At 35.2% G+C, this 25,738-nt stretch overlaps 1 protein-coding gene across 1 annotated transcript in view; it reads right to left on the bottom strand.

The window, feature by feature from the left end:
- The window catches only part of Octalpha2R (alpha2-adrenergic-like octopamine receptor), a 446,243-nt gene that overhangs the window by 331,564 nt on the left and 88,941 nt on the right, over positions 1–25,738 (bottom strand). The window contains exon 2 of the mRNA XM_076130503.1: positions 9,059–10,070. Coding sequence (XP_075986618.1) covers positions 9,059–9,598 — 540 coding nt within the window. The 5' untranslated portion in view covers positions 9,599–10,070. The remainder of the gene's footprint in view (positions 1–9,058; positions 10,071–25,738) is intronic.

Genomic DNA, 25,738 nt, shown 5'->3' with positions numbered 1-25,738 from the left:
ATTAGGCCTTTTTGTGTACTTTACCACAGTTTATTGACTAATCAACTAAAATGGGCACAAACACATTACTTTGTATTATTGGTCCTTTGTGTAATAGTTAGTACTATGAAATATTACTTTCTACTTCAACTAAAAGCATTTTACACGTGCCAAATATACGCCTTAATAAAGGGTAAGCGTGTTATAGTAAGTTTAGTTAACGATAGTTTATATAAAACTAGCTGTGACTCGTGGCTCTGACTGAAAAACAATTTTTCGAAAAAATCTAATTTAATGATCGAACACTCAATTTATTGCCAGTAAATTGACATATCTGTCAGTCTACAAAATTGACCTAAATTACTCCTCCATCAAAATATAGTTTTTTAGTATAAATAAAAATTAAACCCATTTATGCCCCACTGCTGGGCATGGGTCCCGTAATGAACGAGGGGTTAGACCTTGAGTCTACCACGCTGGCCAATTGCAGTTTAGGGACTTTGCATACCTTCAAGAACTGTTCAAAAGAGCTCTCAGGCATAAAAGGATGCATCACGATGTTTTCCTTCACCGTTGGAACAAGTGATAATTATTTCATACTAGCTGACCCGCGCAACTTCGCTTGCGTCACATAAGAGAGAATGGCTCATAATTTTCCCCGTTTTTGTAACATTTATTACTGGTACTCTATTGGTTGTAGCGTGATGATATATAGCCTATAGCCTTCCTCGATAAATGGGCTATCTAACACTGAAATAATTTTCCAAATCAGACCCGTAGTTTTTGAGATTAGCGCGTTCAAACAAACAAACAAACAAACAGACAACCAAACAAACAAACTCTTCAGCTTTATAATATTAGTATAGATAGTTAGTAACTGTAGAAATATTTAGGTCCCATATAATTAAGGTCAAGCCTATATCCATATAGACTTGTTTAAAATTCCTAACACCTACTTAAATTTTCAAAACAAATATCATAAAAGTTTATATCATTTGCTACTCTTATGTGTCTCTGGTGACACCTTACTATTTCATATGAATAAATACGCACTTTCGTGTTTAGTTGGAAAAGTAATTACTATATTGAATATACATAAGGTTTAGTATTGTATGAATATATCTATACTAATATTATAAAGCTAAAGAGTTTGTTTGTTTGTTTGTTTGAACGCGCTAATCTCAGGAACTACTGGTCCGATTTGAAAAATTATTTCAGTGTTAGATAGTCCATTTATCGAGGAAGGCTATAGGCTATATAACATCACGCTACGACCATTAGGAGCGGAGTAGCAACGAAAAATGTTACAAAAACGGGGAAAATTATGATTCTCTCTTATGTGACGCAAGCGAAGTTGCGCGGGTCAGCTAGTAAAAAAATAAAATATAATTATCATTGGACAACTCCCACACGATCATTTGATTCCAAACTAAGCAGAGCCTGTATTATAGTAACCATATAACTGATAAACATACTTATATAATAATATTTTTAAATACATATTTATATAGATAAATTGACATCCAGGCTCAGAACAAATACTCGTGCTCATCACACGAAGATAGCTATATACTTTTTCACTTTGTTTTTACGCCTGTCATTAAAAAAAATAACCCATTAATGTCCCACTGCTGGGCAAGTGTCTCCTCCCGTTATGCGGAAGGGGTTGTTCCACCTTGAGTCCACCACGCTGGCCAACTGTGGGTTGGGGAAACAATTAAGTATATTTATTTTTTACTTAACTTCAAACATCTAGTCTTTTTTCCCGGAAAGTGTATTCAGTGTTGTATGAAATACACCTATGTTCGCTTTTACAATATTACCATACACCGAGCTACTTTTGAGAACATTCTTATTACCTAAGAAAAGCCCAATAGAACTGCTCCCAATCCGAGGATGGAACCGGTAACCCTATGACCGATTTTCTACAGTCAGTACTATCGAGTATCGAGAGTTTGACATTAAAAATATAGTGCAATATTAGTTCCTTCGGAATCCGCTAGAGGCGCTGATCAGATTTTCATACAAATTTTGTCAATAGCTAGCCGGTTGTCGATACTCGAAAGTAGTAGGAAATCGCTTCACAGCAGTTGTATACTGTAGCCAAGACTACTTTCTATATATAAAAGGACTATATGTATATGTACATATGACTATATACAGATATATATTTATATCACCGCCTCAATCTTACCAACATAATTTGGCGTTGGGAAATAACTGATTATGGTAATAAGTAACGAAATCGATTTTATGGTGAATTTGTTCCAATAATCGAATGACATAAATTGTCGGTTTGTGTGTGTGTGTGTGTGTGTGTGTGTGTGTGTGCTATGACGTATCGTTACTTACTGAGCTTTCTGAATTGGGTATTTTGAATACCTTAAAATAGGGTAAGTTAGGTTTTATATAGATTCTTAGGTAGAAAAAGGATTTTAGAAGAGCTCTAGATTTTGTTTATCAAACGTGGACGATGCTCGTAAAGTAATACTGAATTTATAAATGTTAAGTGTGTTTATTGTAGAAATTCGTTAGCAAAAAAAATAAAAATTCTTTAATTTCTGAATTAAGCTTGGACGAAAAAAAATAACGTTCATATGTTATGTAATGCAGATCCACTTCTAAAAATAAATGTACTTTAAACCACACGAAAAAAGTATACGTATAGTCAAAGGCCAACCCAAAAAACCACTCTAAAATTATAACACTAGCCCTCGTAAATCCGTAATAGAACTAAGTAGAAAAGCGAAAAAATCTCTAAAAAAAGTCAACAATACATTTCACCATAGTTTCTGGTGACTTATGTTTAATTCAAAAGTCGGTATATCATTGTGCCTCTCACGGGGTTTCCGAGAAAATAAAAGAGAAATGAACGAAATTCCCAAGGTTTTTTTGGTATGTACCTACTACATTTTTTATTGCGATGCTTTCAGTGGCTTATGAGGAGGAATGTAGATCTATTTTGTGCAATCCGCAATGCTTTTTCAGTATTTTAATTTGTGATTGCCTCAGTGTATGCTACTGTCTAGCAGAGGTCTCGGGTTTGAATACTGGTTAGGGTCATCAAGTGGTTTCTGAGTTTCTCTGTCAAGAATATCTCAGAGATTGTCCGGAGTAAGGAAGTTGATATCGTAGACCTCAGTACCTCAGAGTGAACATATGCCATCGGCCCTGTGCTTCACTCACGATCACGGTCGGGCTATGATAGTGAAGGAATGGAGAACATACCTACTTGTATGTTGTGCACGCCCTATACTTAGTTTTATAAAAAAGTTTGCAAGAATAGTTGAAAGATGATTAAGACTAATATATCTTTGCAGACAAAATCACGGGTACTTATTAGTCTAAATTTATTAACAAGGTCATAAATAAGAGCAATTTTAACGTGATGTCTTTCCATCTACTGACAATCATGACACAAAGGCCAAGATATTACGTCTTATAGCCAATAATCTTCGCAAAACTCGGCATACAATTTTGCTTATTTACACAAAACGTAAACAAAGTCAGCAGTGATTGTTGTGTCTGTATGAAACAGACTAAACTACCTATCAGTCTAGTATTTCAAACTTTTCCTGTTATTGCTCTCTTATATACAATGTGTCATATTGACTGACTAATATCTCAACTATGATACTGAAATGTACAGCAATGAATGTTCCAATGGCCGATATTTGAATATAGCGGCTAGTTTTATCAAAACTTGTCATTGTATTGTATATAGTTTTTAAAGTGTACTATACACTTTTATTATGGCACTTTTATAGTTTAGTGGGATAGTATTTTGATACGTTTTCTTCCAGGTACAAAGATCTACGGCCGAAATTTCCAAATTCCGGACGATTACTAAAATTAGAGCTTTTCTGCGCGGATTTGAATTTTATTGCAGCTCCTTACATCATCAATGATTTGTTACACTTATTTATACCAAATTCATAAACAAGTAGTCAAGACATTTTAAATAGCACTTCTATTGACTCTCAATTTCAAAACTGGCGGTAAATTCATTTCTACTATGACATGACAATAATATGCCTAAATATATGATTCTGCTACAATCTCTAACTATTTGTATTTGTGCCTCAATCAATCGGTAACTGCAATTCAACAAACTCAGTTTAGAATAGTTGATAATAATAGGTTAACACCAATTACTGATCTCGGAAATAATCCTCGCATCGGAGTTTACAAACATAAGATTTATACCCAATAGTTCTGCATTTAGACACGGCCAATGTACTACACACAAACAAATTGCGTTATGATAGATGTTTTGCTACTGTTGCGAATATAAGCACTGTTCTATACAGAAGGGCTTTTCTACCAAAAAACAGCTACCGGTGACTATTTTTGTCCAATTAATAAACTTGACCAGCGCCTCTAGCGCGTTCCGTGAGAACCATTTTTTTCAAGTGTTTTCAAACAGTGCTTACTTTATAGCACCAAACGTGAAAAAATCGTGTTAGAAATGAAAAATGTTCTATTGGATCATAATAATGTACAGTTTTTGACAATTTTGATATAAAACTAGAATGGCTGAAAACGTTAATGAATGAGCAACGTTTAAAACGATGTTGTAGTTTAAATATGAAGGGAAGCTCTAAGTACTATTGATTCTCTATTTACAAAAATGTTTAAAATGCCACGATAAAAAAAAAATCCTAAATACGCTGAAAACACTAAAATTTTCTCGATAGTCGTAAAAAAAGCTTCTGAAGTATAGACAAGTCGCAAAAATACAGTGACTAAAATACCCGCGCTACCTCTAAATCAAAATTAAAAATGAAAACCAATTAATTAATAAAAGCAATTAATTAATTTTAAAACGGCAAATGCAGTATCAATATTTACGGTCGGCGTGAAACGTATTACGCATAATCTCCTTAATGCCGGATATAAAATATTTTACCCGGTTTTTGTGCGAGGAATTAATACGCTGTGCTGATCGAATTAACATAAAACATCCGGGTTTGGACGGATATGTAGGTATAAACCTTAAATCAGTGATGCGAGCTAACATTGTTTTGGGGTAAAAGTTTTTTGATAAAGGGTATTAGTTTTGAGGTTAGGAAAATATTGAAATATGAAACTTTACGTTGAGGGTTATTAAAAATAGAGCTCAAATATATCAGGTCGATATTTGAGACGAACCTTTTTCTTAAATTCATAAGCAATAGCATCAAATCCCAAAATATTGCTGGATAAGCTAAGCTTCAAAATACTTGATCTTTGACTTGGTTTACACAATACTATTCCTATCAACAGAAATGAGCAATTAGAACTGTACTTCGATTCTCTACCACTATCGAATACCGACAACCGGCTAGCTATCAAATCTTTGACATTCAGAATGTACTGCCAAAATGTTTCCTACGACGCCCGTCAGAGGCGCTGATCAGATTTTTATACAAAATTTCTCGATGACAGGTCGGTTGTTGGTAGTCGATAGTAGTAGAGAATCGAGCTACTGGTATCTATTCACATTTACATGTATATCAAACCAAAGGAAACTGTCAAAAACTGACTTTCCATGCATTTTTGACAGCTGATGTCAGCGTCCACATAGTAACCTATTGGCTGTACCTAGTTTCTGCAGTTACGGTACAAAGTTTTCATCAATAAAACACTACACGACGATTGAAACATAATAGTTTATTTACAGTACACCTTTTAAATAAAAACGTAGAGACAAGAGCCGCAATCCCGGTTAATACCCGGTCACAATTCCATTTCATCCGGCTTTTCGTCCGGATGAAAAGAAAAAATCATAGCTTTCGAATATTTGATTTATGTTGTGTGTGTGACAGATTTTTACATTTTTTTCAATCCAACTCGGTGTTTTAGAAAGTAGTGATAGTGTTTCAATGGTGACTAACGACTATTTTTTGAGAATTTTGAAGTTGAAAAATGGAAATCTGGATTGAAATGTTTTTGTAGCTAGTTTTAAGTAGAAGTGATTTCAATTTCGTGATTAGAAAATGCTTCAGTTTGAAGTATTTTATATCTTGTTATGTTTTTATTTACCTTTTCTTAATTTTCTTTTTTTTTTTTAATTCTTTTAAAACACATGCTTTTACTGCGTTAAAATAAGGTTACCAGCCGACCCAAAACTGTAGCTTTCATTCTGAGTAAACATTGAAGTCTTAGATTTTTGAGTTAAGGGAGACTTAGGTTAGTCAAACTTAAGTTCAAGTAGTAAAATTTTATAGTCTATAGAAGCTTACTACTCGTTACTTCCCCTCTATATTAAACAAATAAAATTGGGACTACTGAAAAAAACAATCTAAGGCCCGCGTTTACTGAAAAACACAACCTAAGGCCTAAAAATTTAACATTTCATTAAACTAATAATACAGGTTAGCATACAAAACGAGGTTTTGTATAAAATGCACGCACAAATGAGTTGTGACTGTGCGTCCAAGTGACTTAGTAACGGAATAATCCGGTGTTCTCCGGCGATGTGCTGCATGTAACCAGACCTAGCCGGGACTAAACAGACCACGTTCAATAAGGACTTGAGTGTATCTGACCAATCGTTTGTTTTTTACACTCTTCATTGGATAATGAAACTGCAAAATTAAAGATAGAAAAATAAGTACAGATTTTAAAGGGAAAATTATGTGTCAGAAACGAATGTCTAATATATTAAAATACAATATACAATATACAATAGTCACATCATACTCCTGTTTATTATAAATTGATTATTTCGCAAATAGCTCAAATAAATGTATAATGTGTTTAGACTTTTTTCATATCAATAGGACAGTTTTAACACAGAAGTTTAATAGCAATTACTTAATTTTTTCCTTTTATTTTTATGGAACTAAAAACCTTTGTGTTAGTGAAAAGTAAATATTAAAATACTAACCACCAAACTCTAGCACTTGCGAAAAATATGCCACAAACTCTACCACCAGCAAACAGTTTGCCACAAACTCTCAGCTACCTCTGCCGTCACCCTAACGTAGAACTGTTCAGCAGTTTGTCGCTATTGAAATTCGCCGATAGGCAAAGCTGTTTGAAATATTCATTGTTAAACAAGGCAGGGTCGGTAGTCGTTGTATTGATTTGCAAACGTTCACCGAATTTGTGATTTTCTAACAATTTTAGGCGTTGCGATGGTGGTAGCGTGTGCTTGGGAAGTAGGATTGAGTTGTGTTTCAGCCTGTTTTGGATAGCTTGTGAGTTTGACGGTTTATTTTCGGCAAAGAATAAGTTTTGGCAGCATTTTTGTACATTTTACTAATTGTATTATTTTCCTACTTAGTGCCTCTAGCGGGAGTCATAGAAACTATTTTTGCAGTACATTTTAAATGTCAAACTCTCGATGTTCAAAGGTACCGACTATACAAAATCTTGCTACGGCTCTAACCCCCGGTTTCTGAGTACATGTAACGGTAGTTTTTTTGTATGAGTTTTACCGCTATTGAATAGATAAACTGCCGCTAAATATACCTCAGAAACCGGGGGTAAGAGAAGCTCTTTAAAATATCGCATTTCAATTCTTAGGGCCAGTTTCATTTCATTGGAACAGACAATTAACGGACGGCAGTCACATTTGCGTACTCTATTGAATACGGTAGAGACAGAGATGGGAGAGCACAATACGTGTTAGATAATGTCAGTTGTAGAGTTTGATGAGTGAGTCATTTGTCAGTGTGAACGACGTATCGACTGTATCATGGTTCGATTCCCATGTAAGGTAAATATAGAAATGTTTGAGTGATAAATTATAAAACCTAATCGGCTTTTAAGAATAACTCTTTTTTTATTAAGTCAACTCCCGCACTTAGAATTACTCGTGACGCGGGGATTTTCACCAACAGATAAACAACGGACAAAAATTACAACCAGTTCCGAAGTAATTGCTTCGTGTGGGAATCGAACCCATGATAGAGCCAGTTTCATTGCGTCACATTGGCACAGACAATTAACGGTAGGCAGTCACATTTGCGTACTCTATTGAATACGGTAGAGACAGAGATGGGAGAGCACAATACGTGTTAGATAATGTCAGTTGTAGAGTTTGATGAGCGAGTCATTTGTCAGTGTGAACGACGTCTCGACTGTATCGCGGTTCGATTCCTATGTGATGTAAATATTGAAGTGTTTGAGTGATACATAATATTATGAAATTTTAAGTCATGTGTTTGCGAACTACGGGATGCAGGTTTCAGTGTTAATGTAATTTTTAGACTTTCTTTATGTGTTAAAAGTGGGACTCGAACCTATGACATTTTGAAATGAAAAAATTAAAATCTCTTTACTGTATCATTGTAGAAAGTAGTATTTTTTTTTACTGAAAATATTAATATAGATTAAAAATAGCGATAGAAACAATATCTGTCAAGGAGATTTTTTGTAATCATCATACGTTTTTATTGAACCTACGACGTTCCGTAGTGTGTGCGTTTTACCAATGCACTATAAGTTTAATAGCTAGTTAATACCCTTAATATTTATGCTACAAATCTGTCTTCATTCCAACGTTGGAATTTTTTCGAAATCATCATAAAAAATCTATTTCAAACGCAACTGGATATCATTGAAAAATCCACTTAAATGTAACTCGATGCCTAATAAACTAACAGATGTTTTGCACCTGTCAAAATGCTTGTAACAAAATATAAACGACTTTTATAGTTCCCTAAAATATTCGGAAAAATATTCCACATTGTATTTTTACACGAAGGATTTTTCTTTTTTTTAATACTTTCATTTATATAATATATCGCATTATAAAATACATACAAAAATAGCCAAACTATGAACCAGTTTGTTGGCGATTTAAGAAAAAATCTCCTCTTTTTAATCTTGTTTTCGAATTTATGTTTTCAATGATATAGAAAAGGGTGGGTAGTTAACAAATATATTTAAATACGGCAAGGCGATGCTAAAATGGACGTCTAAGTTAAAATATGTTATGTACCCACTTTCGCATAAAAAACAATTGCATAGTTCTTCTCACCTAGTTTACGACTTTACCTGTTATATAGTGATGTGCACTAGAGACAATAAAACTACCTTTATAATCTTTTATTATAAGTTAATAGTAAAATAATTAAGAAACACTTACCTGAGTGATACTCCAGTATCTATCCAGCGATATGAGGCACAGGTTCATGATAGACGCCGTACACAACAACACATCCATCGCCGAGTGTATCTCACACCACCAGAAGCCAAAGATCCAATACCCCATCAGCTCGTTCGCCAACGAAAACGGCATTATCACCAGCCCCAGGAAAAAGTCTGACACAGCCAGCGATGCTATAAACCAGTTCTGGATATTCTTTAACGCTTTCTCAGTCACTATAGCGATTATCACCAACATATTACCCACTACCACCATTATCATGAGTACAGTCACAACCACTGAAGCGATTATTATATGCGCAGGCGAATAACCACTCGGATACCAAGTTTTTAGAACTAAATTCACTGTAGTATCGTTCGATAAAGTCGTGTTCGCGTCCGATGCATTTGTCATTTGCAACGCGAAGAACTCCTCCTGGCTCATGTAAGTCGGCACTAGGAATGTCGAGTTTATTCCGACTGTCGCGTTGAAGTGCGTTGTCATCGTAGTACGCGCGAACAGAGTCGTATTCGGCACCATCTTGTAAAATTCAACTAACTAATTTATTGTTAGAACGTTTGGCCCCGCAACTGTATTAACTATAGGAACGGAACGTAACAATACCCGTGTCGCCGTATGAGAAGCGAAAATTATCGAATTAACCTAATATTGCTTGAGTTTTAAATGAAAAATTAATTAGCAAATTAATGATACTGTATATCGCGAACACACAAAAAAGCTGTATTACTTATGCTATAGTGGTAAAATAAAATTGGTTTATTTGATACAGTCGTATGGGCTTGGTGATGTCATCGCCCGATCTTGTGCTTTCTCTTGTCCCAAAGTTTGTGGTTGTTGGCGTGCATGTTGGCTGATCTGTTGGTCATGGCGTCATGACGTCAGTGGGGTGTCATGGCGGCGGTCGGTCGGCTGGCGTGACCGGCCGGAGTGATTAGCGTCGGTGCATTGTAATCAGACGTGTTGTGTTATTATCTTGATTGGCCGCTTCAACCTGTAACAATGATGGTTATTGATGAGTTGACAGACGGAATGACCTTTGTTTATGTATTGTCATCTTATTCTATTGAAATTATTATTTTGTTGTGACTGTTATAACAAATATCGTTGATTTTAATAGAAAAAATCTTTTTTATATTTCCGGGTTCAGAAAATTGGATCTGATAAAATTGGATACTATTCTCTTATGTGCGGTGAATATTTAATTTCACGATATCTTATTTACCACTATGTGTGTGTACCCCTACAACCTACTTACCTGGGGCCGAGATAAGTAATTAATACTAAATACAATAAAATAAAAATAAAGATAAACCAAAAAACATCTTATTAATTACACTTATTAACGAATCATGTTTATCTTCAAATCAATAAAACTCCAACAAACTTTGTGGACATCAGAATTAACTTTCACTCACAAAAAAGTTAATAAAAGCACTTTACTAATTAAGGATACATTTGTCAATTAACAAATAGAAAAGAAAATAATAATTATCTTTCTTTATTCTCATACTTGAAAAGTTTTGGATTCATCATATTATTTTCTAATGAAACCTTAGTTTAGCTTATTTAATTATATACATAAATAATATCACGCCTTTTTTCTCATAGGGGCACGCCAATTTATTGGTATGATCCTTACAAACTTTTTTTGTGTCATTCACATACATACATCTTGTCATACAGTGTCGTACTACGCACCTGATCTAATTTAATTACTATAATTAATAATTATACTTAAGTATAATTTAAATTTAATAAATTATACATGATTATTTTGAATAAGAAACACTAAAAACTGTGCCACGATTCTCTACCACTATCGACTACCGGCTAGCTATCGAATTTTTGACATTTAGAATGTACTGCCAAAAAATTTCCTACGACGCCCGTCAGAGGCGCTGATCAGATTTTTATACAAACTTTCTCGATGACAGGTCGGTTGTCGGTAGTCGATAGTAATAGAGAATTGAGCTACAGGTCTTCTCTCTCACCCTCTCTCTTTGTTCTTTTATAAACGTACAAAAACGGCCACATAGTATTATCAAACCAAAAAAAACTTGAATCACGAATTATTTCTTCTGTATAGGGATCGAATCGCGAACCCACTTGACCACTATAACAACTACGCCATGGGAGGCGCCATTTACTATTATGTGATTGCAGAAACGCTATAAATATGCTGTTAGTATAGTAAAAGAATACCATAAAATCACAATTGTATCAATTTCATAACAATTTCTTCAAGATGCTAAGAAATTCGCTTATATCAGCGGTTTTTCGCTACATTTTAGTGACAACTATCTTCTAAGGAATTTATAATATTTCTACCAAAATTTACTCTGAAACTTGACCCAATATTTAGACACCCGAACACCAAACAGGTCTCTATTATACAAGAACTTAAACTATAAGCTTTACAAGCAATACAAAATACATATTGACCATCCACCGACGGCGCTCGACCTGAGGCCAGGCTGTAGTATATAATATACAGCTTATTTATCACGAAAACTACAAAAGCAAACGTTTATTTTTTAAACCCGTTACTGTCTCAATTCTGGGCAAGGGTCTCCTCCAGAATCATCATCGCTTAGCCTTTCTTCCAAACTACTTTGGAGTCGGCTTCCAGTCTCATCGGATGAGGCTGAATACCAGTATTTTGCCTATCGGACTTCCACAACCCGGTTACCTGGGATATAACACGAAACCCTTCGGTTAAACTGGTTGTCACACTTTCAAACTTCTGACTACTGTTAACGACTATCGAAGATCATTGAAAATAGCATTCAGGACCAACAATTTAACGTGCCTTCCGAAACACGGAGGAACTCGATATGTATAAGATGGTCACCCATCCACATATCAACCTCGGCAAGCGTTGCTTAACCTCAGAGATCGATCTGTTGTTGATCCCGGCTGTTGTTAACTAAGCCACGAGCTTGTATTAGGTAGTATAATAATACACGGCTTATTTATCACGAAAACTAAAAAAGTAAACGGAGTCACTTTTTTAAACCCATTACTGTCCTAATGCTGGGCAAGGGTCTCCTCCTCCCGAATGCACGAAGGATTAGGCCTTGAGTCCACCACGTTGGCAAAGAGCAGATTTGAGAATGAATTAAACAATCCTTCACCGTGAAGCAAGAGATAATTATTTCCAATATACAAATAACTTCGAAAAATCATTGGTGTGATGCGTTATTACTATATTTTAAAACGAGGTCGTGTTGGTCGTGTTTGTTTCAAGTGTTTTTCCCAATAAATAAAGCAACTCCCGAAGGTTTTAGTGTATAATTTCTGTAGGTTAACCAGGTGAAGCCGGGTAAGTGACAATATATTTTCAATAGCACACCAGAGTTAGACCTTCTATAATATTAAATTAAATACAAGTTGTATGTTTGGACTCGACTGGTATTGGCTAAACGAATTACCTATAGGAACAGATAGTTAGTTTATAACTTACTATACTAACTTAGGCTTAGAGTAACCCAATCTGAAGTTTAACTGGACAAAGAGGCAAGTTAAACCTAATAAATAAATAAATTTAACCCATTAACGTCCCACTGCTGGGCAAGGGTCTCCTCCCGTAATGATAGGAGGGTTAAGTCTTGAGCCCACCACGCTGGCCAATTGCGCGTTGGGGACTCTGCATACCTTCAAGAACTGATCTAAAGAACTCTCAGGCATTTAAAGTTACATCGCGATGTTTTCCTTCACCGTTGGAACAAGTGATAATTATTTCTAATACACACATAACTTCCAAAAGTCATAAGTGTGTTGCCTTGGGTACAAACCCTCGACCACTTGCGTGGGAGGCGCAACTTAAATCACTCGGCTATCACTGCTCTCAAGTAAAAAGTAGTAAATGAAATAAAAATGTCTATTAAACCACAATCTTTTAAAAATAATGACAAAAGATGACAAGAAATGAAAAATTAACTGAAAAAAACTTCATTAAAATTCGAACAACGAAATGAAAATTGAATTTCCAAATTAAAAAACCGGATTGTACCGGATCGGAGCGGTATTTTAATGAATATTTCATGGTATACTCCTCATACAATATCGGTTATTTATGACTGTGTTTAAATAAGCCAATATTTTAATATATTACGAATTATATGTAAATAAAATTAAATACCAGTTTGTTTGTAAAAAATCGTTTGTAAAATCACTACAGACATTTTCATTCATCAATTTTTGAGTCAACGACTAACAATCTGTATGACTCCACCTGCCTGTAATGTGGTAATACATACATAAATAACAATGTAAGGCCCATATAATAGGGGGCGAGCCTATGGCCACATGCTACGCTACTGGTGGTCAACGAATCTTAACCCTTCGGTAAGACTGGTTGTCAGATTTTCAAGCCCTTGACTACTGTGAACGACTGCCAAAGATCTTTGAAATTGACAGCCGGAACCCACAATTTAACGTGCCTTCCGAAACACGAAGGAACTCGATATGTATAAAATGGTCACCCATCCACAGAAGACCTCGGCAAACGTCGCTTAACCTCAGACATCGATCCGCACGGCTGTTGTTAACTAAACCACGAGCTCTTTTAGAAAGTAGAGTAGCATCAGGTTAAATTTAATATTTTTTATTCTGTACAGGAAACGTCAAAAGTCAAAGTAATGCAAATAAATTGATGCATTGCTACAATTAATAATATTTGAGTGATATATGAGAAGCGATATTATTGACTCGATTGGCCGTTAATTCGCTTTTTGTTACAATCCAACGATTCAATTGCACTCAATATATTGATATGAACTTTTTGAAAGTTCGACTTAAATTAAATGTTAAGTGTTTTATTTTATTTGGTGTAAAGCTTTATAAAATGTATTTTATTGATGAAACATATTTTCAATGGATAATATGACGTCCCAAGTTCTATTCTCGGGGACGGTAAAGTAGACTTTTGGTAACATTGCGTTTTGTCGGACTTGGGGCTAGTCGGAGTTGATTAATGGTTGGTTAGTATTAACAATCTTTTATTATGAACATATCATACAAAAACAAGAAAATGCTTAGGTAAGTCCTTTACCTACATACATAACATGTCACGTCTGCTAGTAAAAGTCTTATCAAAGTCTGTACAGCCTTTTTGGAAATAAGCTGCAACAAATAGACAGAAAGTTTAAACCTTTAAAAAACAATTTTTTAAACATTAAAAACATTTACAATAGTTTTCTATTAAAGTATTTTCCGTTTATCTATCGGAATAATACAAGGAAACTGTAACAATATATCAAAACAAAATCTTTTATTTATTTCAACACCTAATCAAGAATTTCTAGTTCAAAGCTTATTCGCAGTATATTTCAGTTGGCGTACAATTTATCAACATGTACAAACAAAGAATAGAGGGAAACAGTGAGAGAACTCGTTTTAAAATAAAATCTAACACAACCTGTAATATCGGAATCCACCCGGTAGGGGGCAATAGGGGCGATCGGTGGCGGGTGTTAGGGGGTGTTAGGGGGTGCGGGTGATAGTTCACTGGCTGTTATGTAATGATGTATTACAGTTTGTTGCACAACATGTGTTACTTTGTAAGTATTTTATTGTTTTAATCGAAATCTGTTTATCAATAAACTTCAATTGCCGTGATGTTTATGCGTCCACATTAGTCAAGAGTTCTGATCAATTAGAAAAAAATGGATGCTTTATAGGGCATTAAATAGTTCTAGAGAGAAGGCGAAGTCTCATTCGTAGTTCATAAAACAGTTTTAGAAGGAGTTTTAAGTCCCATAGTCGCTATTGGCCAGCCTGGAGGACTCAAAGCCTAAGTATGAAGCGTACACGTACTACTTTAGTGTCATATATTCTTAATATACAATAATTTTTTAAAGTTTATTTCTTCCGCTGTAAAGGTTTATTATCTTATTTATTTATTAACAATATAATCAAATAATAACAATATAATACGATCAAATAAGACAGATTGATACATATGTATTAACTTGCTATTTCTTATGATACAAACATATTCAATTCAAAACAGACTTCTATCCAACATTGCCATCGCAAACATTTAACCATAACTGCAACTCTTAACTAATTAAAAGTCTCAATAAAAAAACTGTTATCGACATCGCTGTCCCATCACTATTAACCCGTCGGATGCAGGTGCAAACTAGTCAGTCGACTCAATTAATTAGTCATCTAACCACTGAACATTCACAGGGTTTACTTGTTCATTTGACGGAGACCGTTTTTTAAAAGGCTCGTTTGCGGACTAATAGCTTGCTTTGCTGTTTGCTGTTTGGGTTTGAGCGTTTTTTTGAGCAGTGAATATCTAAGCCGTGTATGGATGAAGTAGGACGAAATAAACACTATTTGGTGGCTGTAGTTTCATATAAATGGTTGTACTTTATATTTGTGTAATTTTAGCTGTATATTTTGGTATAGTTTTTACAAATAAATTTTAGTAGAATATTCTCTGTAACTATCTCTTTGGTCTGTGTTTATTTCTGTGGAAAAAAGTGTGGTTTTTTTGAAACTTTAATGTTGCATATAATACAAAATACTCAAAATTACTCATAATACAATTATCTATAGTACATATATACAATTATAATTCCCGGTTGATGTGTAAGCATTAGTGAGTAATTGTTCACCGCAGGATTATATCGCAAGAACTCTTGCGGTACATGTGTCAAATTGAATTTACTACACGGCTGGATGTAAGGATGTGAGCTTACTAAGATCTGCACCGCTTTAAGAAATAATTTATTTATTAAGACTTTTAACTGTAGCGATATCTATACTAATATTATAAAGCTGAAGAGTTTGTTTGTTTGTTTGTTTGAACGCACTAATCTCAGGATCTACTGGTCCGATTTGAAAAATTATTTCAGTGTTAGATAGCCCATTAATTGCGAAAGGCTATTGGCTTTATCATCACGCTACAACCAATAGGAGCAAAGTACGAGTAAAAAATGTTACCAAAACGGGGAAAATTTTGACCCGTTCTCTCTTATGTGACGCAAGCGAAGTCGTGCGGGTCAGGTAGTGAGTTATAATCGGGTAAGGAACGTCACAGATAAAGCCTTTTTTTTAATTATATGATATGAGTAAGTAGAGGAACGTTTGATATTCAGAAGGAGTTATCGGGGTCTCTCGTGTTTTTTGTTTTTTTTATTATTTTCAAAACAATGACAAAATTTGTTCAACAATTATCCGTGTTAACAATACAGAAAGTTTGACATAAAATAATTGTATAATGTTATCCATACAACAATAGCCTGAACGGTTATTCAAAACCCATGACTAGATTTCGGGCTCAATACTTAAGATAGGCAGTATTACTAGATCCATACTAATATTATAAATGCGAAAATAACTCTGTCTGTCTGTCTGTCTGTCACTCAATCACGCCTAAACTACTGAACCAATTTTCATGAAATTTGGCATATTTTGATACCCGAGAAAGGACATAGGCTACTTTTTACCCCGGGAAAATGACGCATTCCCATGGGAAAATTCAGGTGGCGGACGCAGTCGTGGGTAAAAGCTAGTTTCCTATACATTTACTTTGTATCGCTTATTATTTGGTTATTTCTTTCTGTATAATTTAACAATGCTCATGATAAAAGCTAAGCCGCTAAGCCAATAAGTAATGACAACGGTGGACACAGTTCGTAGAATTAGCTAGTACGTTAATTAATGAGGCCACTCGTCGCTAGTGCTGTTACACTAGTGATGTGACTTGATGAGTATCGAAATCATTATTTTTTTTTTTTGTTTTTACCCTGTAGTACTATACTTTCTATGTATGTTAGGAAGGAAAGGTTTTTGAAATACACTTTACTTTCGCGGTAATATGGATTGTTCTCTTTTTAGGAATCGAAACAATCGTGATTGGTTTTGCGCGTATCAAAGCTACAATACCGTTAAATCATAAAATTAATAATTATACAAAATAATGACTTTATAGTTTGATAAAGCTAGGATAAAAACCAGTTAAATAAAACATATATTTTACGTTGACTTTAGGAATCATTTTAAGAATAATATGCAAGTAGCTGGCACACATGATTTTCATTATTGTATGTTAACCCCCGGTTTCTAAAGTAAATTAACGGTAGTTTATCTCTTCAATAGCGTTCAACCTCATATAAAAAAACGCTATTTAAAAGATAAACTACCGCTAAATGTAACTCAGAAACCGGGGGTAAGTCAGTTTTAACAGCCAATATCATAAACCAATATAACTAAGTTAAGGTCGCAATTTCACACACATATTTACATCTGTAAAGGTCATACCCCTGCCTACCCTTCCTAGAACTTAACAAGCGTAATAGATAATATAATTAATAAAATAAGCAGTATTGAGACGTTTAATAATATAATTTGTATAGCAATTACAGGCCGAAACTGTTCATTATATGTCTGGATTGTAGACTGAAATTCAGTCTAGACTTTAAGGGTCTCGGTATATGTTAGTTTTAAAGTAGGTTTTGCTTATGGCTTTGTCTGTCTGCGTGAAAATGAAAAATGTTGTTTTAAAAGAAATCCATTAGGATTTGACGATCATAATGGTTAGTGGTCAACCTAGAGTCAAAGTTGTTCAAGCCGCCTGAATAGCCTTTGACATGGCTTCACGACTGTTATCTTAATTGATAACAACTAGAACCGACTCTTAACGTGCCCTCCGAAGCACGGAGATGCTCAGTTCAAATACCACTTTTGGTCTAAGGAATGACCACGCCAAAGGTTGCTTCACTCACAGTCCGTCTACCGACCGGTAAGCGCAACTGGATCATAAACGAGATAAAATGTTGTTTCACAAAGATTTTTACAAATATCGAATACTTAGAGCAATCAGACTTCAAACTGCCACCTGAGCATTAAAAAAATTTACCTACAACCTCGGCATGCAGTGCTTACTATAACTATGCCGATACAAAACCATTGACATTGTCTTTAAAGTAAGTAAGTAATCTCGCCACCTATCTATCTTTCTATTCAACCGATTACCAAAAACTATCGATCGTCAAACCCATTAACGACAGTAACCACAATTTCAGTAAAACGATAGTTTATTATACCTAAACTAACCAATAAACACAATAGAATAGACCCATTTAATTCACTTGTACCAAAACCTTCATAAATAAACTCTAATCTATATTTAGATCTAATAGTTAGAACGTTTTAAATTATTTATTTGTATTCGAAAGTAAAACGACTTCTATAAACCTAGGTTTAAAATGTTTTAGTTTCGTAACGACTTAAACTATTATGCAATGTCACCTTAAAGGGTTAAGTGATTTACTTGAAATGTTTTTATTTTGACCCACTAAAGACTTATTGCTAGGGTTTTCTTAAAGAAGGTGAGAGATTCATTCATTATTTTAATAGTTAGTAATAGTCTTGCCCTCTTATTCATAAAAATATATGAAGTTATGAAAGGTTTATAAAGAGTTTTGTTTCTTTTACTCCTTAGCGAAATGAAAAAGAAAAAACTCATTGTAGTAGCTTTTTAACTAAAATAGGTTTATAGTGTGTTTATGAATAAGAGGGTTATTATCGTATTCTTTTAATAGTTTTTAATAGTTAGTAGTCACTCTAGTGTCAAATTTATTCAAGTCGCTTGAAGGCCTTTGACATGGCTTAACAACTGATACTTTAATTGACAAATACCGACATTTTACGTGCAAGGAGGCTTTTAGCTTAAATACCGAATGTCCGTGCAGAAGTTGTCTAAAACACTGGTTGTTTACCGAGTGCAAGCTATGAGCTTAGGCCTAATCGTTATATATATAATTCTTCTGTAAGTGTGTATGTCACTGAACTTCTCTTAAACGACTGGACCGATTTTGACGAAATTTTTTGTGTGTGTTCAAGGGGATCTGAGAATGGTTTAGATTTTTAAAAAAAGTTAAAACTTTTCAAATTAAAGACGTGTAGACAGGACAACGTCTGTCGGGTCCGCTAGTCATAATATATAACTTTTGCATTTACGTTTAAAAACTCATAGAAAAGTATGCACATTTTCTCCTCGATTTTTGATAACTATCAATCATCGTTCTATCTAAACTAGAAACCAAATCGCAGGGTTTAATTTTTGACCATCGTTATCGAACACAGTAGGTAACTAAATAAACTAAACTTTTTAAACTTTTCTCATAAATCACTTTGTTTACTCATTGGCGAAAATAGATATTCAGATATACATATGTTTAGTAGTTTTTGAGTTTACAGCAAACAAACAGGTCTTTTTGACATGTTGTAGTGATATCACATTGTTTTGAATAGTCATTAGTCTGATAATTTGCACTTTATATCATGCCGACCAGTATCATGGGGCCATTTGGGTCAATATATTTAAGTTTTTTATCATACTTTAAACATGGTTCTCAATGCTGAATTATAAAATTATATACTATGATTCGCTTGCGTCACATAAGAAAGAATGGGTCATAATTTTCCCCGCTTTTGTAACACTTTTCGTTGCTACTCCGCTCTTAATGACCGTAGCGTGATGTTATACAGCCTTTCTCGATAAATAGGCTACCTAACACTGAAAGAATTTTTCAAATCGGATCAGTAGATCCTGAGATTAGGGCGTTCAAACAAACAAACAAACTCTTCAGCTTTATAATATTAAGTATAGATGTAAAGTTTTCTTGACACTCAATAAACTCTAATCGCGATAATCCTGTATCGATTGACTCGATTGTCATCTAAAATACAATGTAGTCAAGATAAAAACTAGTTTCTCAATCATAAATTACAACGACAACGTGTGTAATGTCTTGGTCGCGAGTTACGTAATTGCGACGTTAGAGAGAATTTTGTTCTGTACCTTACCGTCTTATTGCTAGATATCTTAGTGTTGTTTTCTATTAACGTACTGATTTTTATTAATGAATGATACTATACATACTTTAAAAACTAAGTTAAGACTAAGGATTTTTATTGTCTTCTATTGTATATCTATACTATAATATTATAAAGCTGAAGAGTTTGTTTGTTTGATTGTTTGTTTGTTTGAACGCGCTAATCTCGGGAACCACTGGTCCGATTTGAAAAATTCTTTCAGTGTTAGATAGCCCATTTATCGAGGAAGGCTATAGGCTATATTTCATCACGCTACGACCAATAGGAGCAGATTACCAGTGAAAAATGTAACAAAAACGGGGAAAATTATGATTCTCTTATGTGATGCAAGCGAAGTTGCGCGGGTCAGCTTTTTCATATTTGTAATGAATGATACTATGTATGTATTCTTTTATAACTTAATCCAGGAGAGTAAAAATCCTCATATTTGATTATATTTTATACATGTTACTACAGCAATATATCAAAGGATAGATTTACTGACTTTGTTATAACAAAGACATAAGAAATGTCTTAACAAAATTTATAAACGTCAGGTAAACCTTTAATTTCAAACGGGCACATGACCCCATGCATTTAAATATTATGAAATTTATAGAGTTACCCTAAAAATCGAGCATTTAAATATTTGATCGCACATAATCCACACTTTAATTTCCGCAACATCACCATATCATCACAATCACATCACATCGCAACATCATCACATCAACAACATCACCATACCTCAACGACACTTCTTTTCGCAATTCTATTTACGTAAGTCACAACCAATCAAAAGTCTCAATCCTACGTCATCGTAACTCGCATTCACTTCTTCAACACAAACAAAGTAACAGTTACAACTAGTTTTTACAGACAATAGCAATAATTATCAATTATATCCTCCGATTGTCGTCACCTGTCTCACCTGTAATTGATTTAATCACTAGTTTTATTAAGATGGATGTGTACTTAACGTCATTGTAAACTAGCATATAATAGCTTGTGTCACAGAGATTAGTATGTTTGTAAAAACGACACAAGAGCAAATCGACAGTTCGGGAGTACTTTTTAAATAACTTTAAATTCAAAATTAAAAAAAAACCCCCGATATTTTATTAAATTTTTTATTTCATACTTTTTTAGATTAACCCTTCTTTTTGCGTCGGGGGTTAAAGAAAATGTGAAAAAAGCAGTGAAAGCCAGAAATTCAATTCGATGTTTCGAACCCGAGGCAACATACTGATGAAGTTATGTGTATATTGCAAATAATTTTTACCTGCTCTAACGGTAAAGAAAATACATTATGTAACCTTGTGTGTCAGAGAGTTCTTTAACACAGTTCTTGAAGGAATTATCACTACCTGCACTTGGTCAGCGTGGGGGACTCAGGGCCGAACCCTTTCTTCATTTAGGAGGAAACCTTTGCCCGGTAGTGAGACGATAATGGGTTAAAAAAAAATATATACAAAAAAAAACGCGCTTAAGTATCTTTGTTTTGCAACGACAGAATCTATCATACATCTAACTAATGACGAAACCAATAAACAAACATCAACAAATTGTTCTCAAAATAAATATAACTTTTACAAACAAAGCTCTGAAAACATTCATATCGACACTAAAACGAAACAATATATTTCACAATAAATCATTTAGTTGAAACAATATAAACTTTTATTCGACTCGTGTAGTAATAACAATATGTTTTTTATTCTAATTTTTTCGTTCATTCATGAATTTCAGTCACGAGAATGTTTTATGATGTGTACTAAATGTTACTGTATTTATGGCACGGTCTGTAGTGTATCCGACTGACATGAGGTCTCAGGTTCTATTTCGGCTAAGTACCTAGGTCTTTTCCGATTTAAATTAAGACTAGGTAGTGAATCCAAATGACATGAGGTCTCAGGTTCTATTTCGGCTGAGTTGGTCTTTTCCGATTTATATTAGGACTAGCTTTTGCACGCGACTTCGTCCGCCATGGTTTGTGACTTAGGGAAAAATTTTCATACACACTTTCATCCCCTATTTTATCCTCTTGAGGGTAGAATTGATCTAAATCTTTCTCAGCGGATGCCTACGTCATAATGTGCATGCCAAATTTCAGTCCGATCCGTCCAGTGGTTTGAGCTGTGCGTTGATAGATCACTATGTCAGTCACCTTTCAATCACCTTTGAGTTACATATATTTGAATATTTCTCAGTAATAAACCGTAGTTTGGTAACGTGTCCGGTAGATGGCAATAGTCCAACTAGCTTCGGACCGTAACTTTGTTCGCTTGGAAAGACTTTAGATTGGGCGTTTCCGAATCACTTCTTTGTGTCTTATGTACCGATATTTGGTCACGTACGGTCAGTTTTGTTGAAGCTAGCCAACTGGCGATAAATGAGTGCAGTTTGGCTAAAATAAAAAAGAAGGTTTGGGACTTGCATCCCAGACATATAGCTATATTTATAGAATTTCCAGTAGTTTAGCAGCAAAAGTATAAAATACAGACATACGGTTAGACTCTTGAATTCATGATACTAGAATGAGAGTAAGTATATAAATTTCCGAAAAAATAGAAGGCTTCTTTCTTTCATAAGTTTTCGGGACGTTACGACCATGACCAGTGTAAGCCGGCCGAAACGTCAAAAAAGCTGAGTTAATCATTCAAAATCACATTTATAATAATATAAACTCTTTATTGTCCACAATAAAAATACATTAAATAAAAATAGAGAAACCTTAAATATAAATAAAATACTGATGAACAATCGGCGGCCTTATCGCACAAGGCAATCTCTTCCAGGCAACCATGGGATGGAGAGAGAAGTGTAGATGTAGAAAAGGGTAGAATTGTGTACAAGTAACATAAACTAAATACATGAGTAACATAAATAAAGGCAGGTCATAATAACATACACTGATTATTACATAAATAGAGAATTTATAGAAATTGTATAAATAAAATAGACATAATATATAAATAAATACATATATTATTATATATATATATATAAATATATATTTATATTCATACAGAGATAGCAAGAGGAGTTTAGACAGTCATTGGAAAAGAAAAAAGTTAGAAGGAGATATTCAAGGCAAGGTGTTTTGCAGTGATAGATAGTGCTCCTTAACCCGATTTTTGAAAATTGGCAAGCTTTGCACTTGCCTAATGGATAGCGGCAGCGCATTCCATAACCGCACAGCTTGCACAGTAAACGAATGGTCTAAAAACTTACTGGAGTGCACAGGCATCTTAAGTCTCAAGTTTTCTGATGATCGTAAAAACCTTGAATGCGTGTCATGTAGAAAAACAAAACGTTGTTTGAGATAGAAGGGAGTCGAGGGATTAAACAAGATATTGTACAGAAGATAGAGAATGTGAGCATTCCGGCGTGAACGTATAGGTAACCACTTGAGCTTGTTTCGATACTCGGAGACATGGTCATATTTGCGTAATCCAAATATGAACCTGATAAAGAAGTTTTGAAGGCGCTCAAGCTTATTAAGTTGGTTCTCGGTTAAATCGGGATAGCTGACATCGGCATAATCAAGAATGGGGAAGAGAAGGGATTGTACAAGCGCAATTTTAGTGTTGATGGGGAGAAAATTGCGTAGCCTGCGCAAGGACCCCGCCGAAGAAAATGTTTTACGGCTGAGTTCCTGGAGTTGAGGACTCCAGGACAAAGTCTTATCAAACCATAGCCCCAGGTTTTTGATTTTGTCACCAAAAGGGATGGCAGTGCCATCAAAGATCACGTTGGGTACTAGTGACCAATCCACTCTCGAGATCATCCTGGGGCTACCGATGGTAATGGCTTGAGTTTTGTTAGGATTGACGTCAAGTCCATACATTCTACTCCATTCACAAATGCGAACCAGATCGCTATTAATTGTTTCCACAGCTTCCGTCAACCTGTCCGGGGGAGCACAATAATAAATTTGTAAGTCATCTGCATAGAGGTGGTAGGAAGAAGTTATGTTATTGGAAATTGTATTGATAAAAACAGCGAAAAGTAAAGGAGATAAAACGCCGCCCTGCGGTACGCCAGCGGATAATGCACTCCATTCAGAGACATTGTTTTCAATGTTAATACGTTGCCGGCGCCCATACAGGTAACTACGAAACCAGTCAACCACCGATGGAGATATGTTAAGAGAACACAATATACCCAGTAGAACATCGAAATCTACACAATTAAAAGCATTGCTGAAGTCTAGCAATACTAGGGTCGTAAGCTGGCCATCTTCCATACCTGATCTGATGTCCTCCGTAATATGAACCAGGCTCGTAGTTGTACTATGACCAGGACGGAAACCCGATTGGAAAGGATTTAGGAGTAGGTTAGAGGAAAGATAGGTGCTAAGTTGCATATGGACCAGGCGTTCAAGTACTTTCGATAGGAACGGGAGAATGGATATGGGACGATATTCTGAAAAGGAAGATGGGTTACGCTTTTTTGGTATAGGGACAATCTGGGCATCCTTCCATGTGGACGGAAAGATGCCGCTAGTGATGGAAAAATTAAGGATATGACATAGGATAGGGAGTATTACATCCAGGACAGGGAGGATCATATTACGGCTGACACAATCAGTACCCTGCGCATTCGATGTGATCGACAATATGCTCCTCTTAACATCACAAGCAGTGAATTGACTAAAAACAAATGGGGAACAGTCAGGAGTCGAACAAGATGAGAGATAACTAAGTGTATTACATTTCGTGGTATTATCTAACTTTGATGATGCAGAGAAGTGTTGGTTTAGGAGGTTAATATTAATACTATTGGGGACAGGGTTGTGTTGTGGTTTGCCGACCCCCAGCGACTTGAGAAATGTCCAGACCTTGGCTGGATCTCCATTTTCAACGGATTCATGAATGTGTCGGCGTTGTGCATTCCTACACACCTTGCTGCAGTGATTACGTATGGCTACATATTTTTCTCTATTAGCCTCTGAGGGACGACATCTGTACTTCGATTTGGCTGTAGCTTTTTTGTGGAGCAGAGATTTGATGTCGTCAGTAAGCCAAGGCGACGGAAGCTGTTTCACTTTAATTTGACGGAAGGGTGCGTGAGTGTCGTAAAGCTCGATTAATTTCACTGTCAGTATACGCACCTTGTCATCGACGCAATTAGATTCAAAGAGTGAGCTCCAATCAACATTTCCGGCATCCTCGCAAAGCTTAACGACATCCATGTCACGAAAATTACGATGCACAAGGATTTTCGGTTTGGGTTTAGGTGGTCGGATTCGGTAGGATAGGAAAAGTAAATCGTGGTAGGAGAAAGCATCAGCTGGACACTGACCATGTTTGGAGACACGATTTGAAGAGGAGACAAGAATGAGGTCAAGTAAGGAGGGAGTGCAGTTGGGAAAGTGGTGAGTGGCACTGAGAGGAAGGATAGACAGGTTATTGGATTGAACTATAGACTGGAGTGTGGTGGAGCGGGAATCGTTTTTCAGGAGACAAGTGTTAAAATCACCCATGATTATGGTTTGACTGTACATTGGAGTAAAGTTTTCTAAAAGAATCTCAAAAGATGAGAAATAATCGATGCGAGAAGAGGGGCAGTAAAATACACCGAGCAGTATTTTAGAGTGGAGAAGTACAATCTCAAGAAAAAGGTGTTCGCCAACATCATTATGTGATGACGAACTAATAATAGAATAGGGGATGTTATTTTTTAAGTATACGGCAACGCCACCCCCACCTCCCGTAGCCCGATCATTTCGAATGAGCTGATAACCAGGGAGGGAGTATGCAGAGGATGCTAAACATGGTTTAAGCCATGACTCAGAGACCAATATGGCGTGCAGGTTTG

The sequence above is a fragment of the Anticarsia gemmatalis genome, chromosome 24 (assembly GCF_050436995.1).
Source record: "Anticarsia gemmatalis isolate Benzon Research Colony breed Stoneville strain chromosome 24, ilAntGemm2 primary, whole genome shotgun sequence".
NCBI classification, from domain to species: Eukaryota; Metazoa; Arthropoda; class Insecta; order Lepidoptera; family Erebidae; genus Anticarsia; species Anticarsia gemmatalis.
This window is presented reverse-complemented; position numbering and strand designations above follow the sequence as displayed.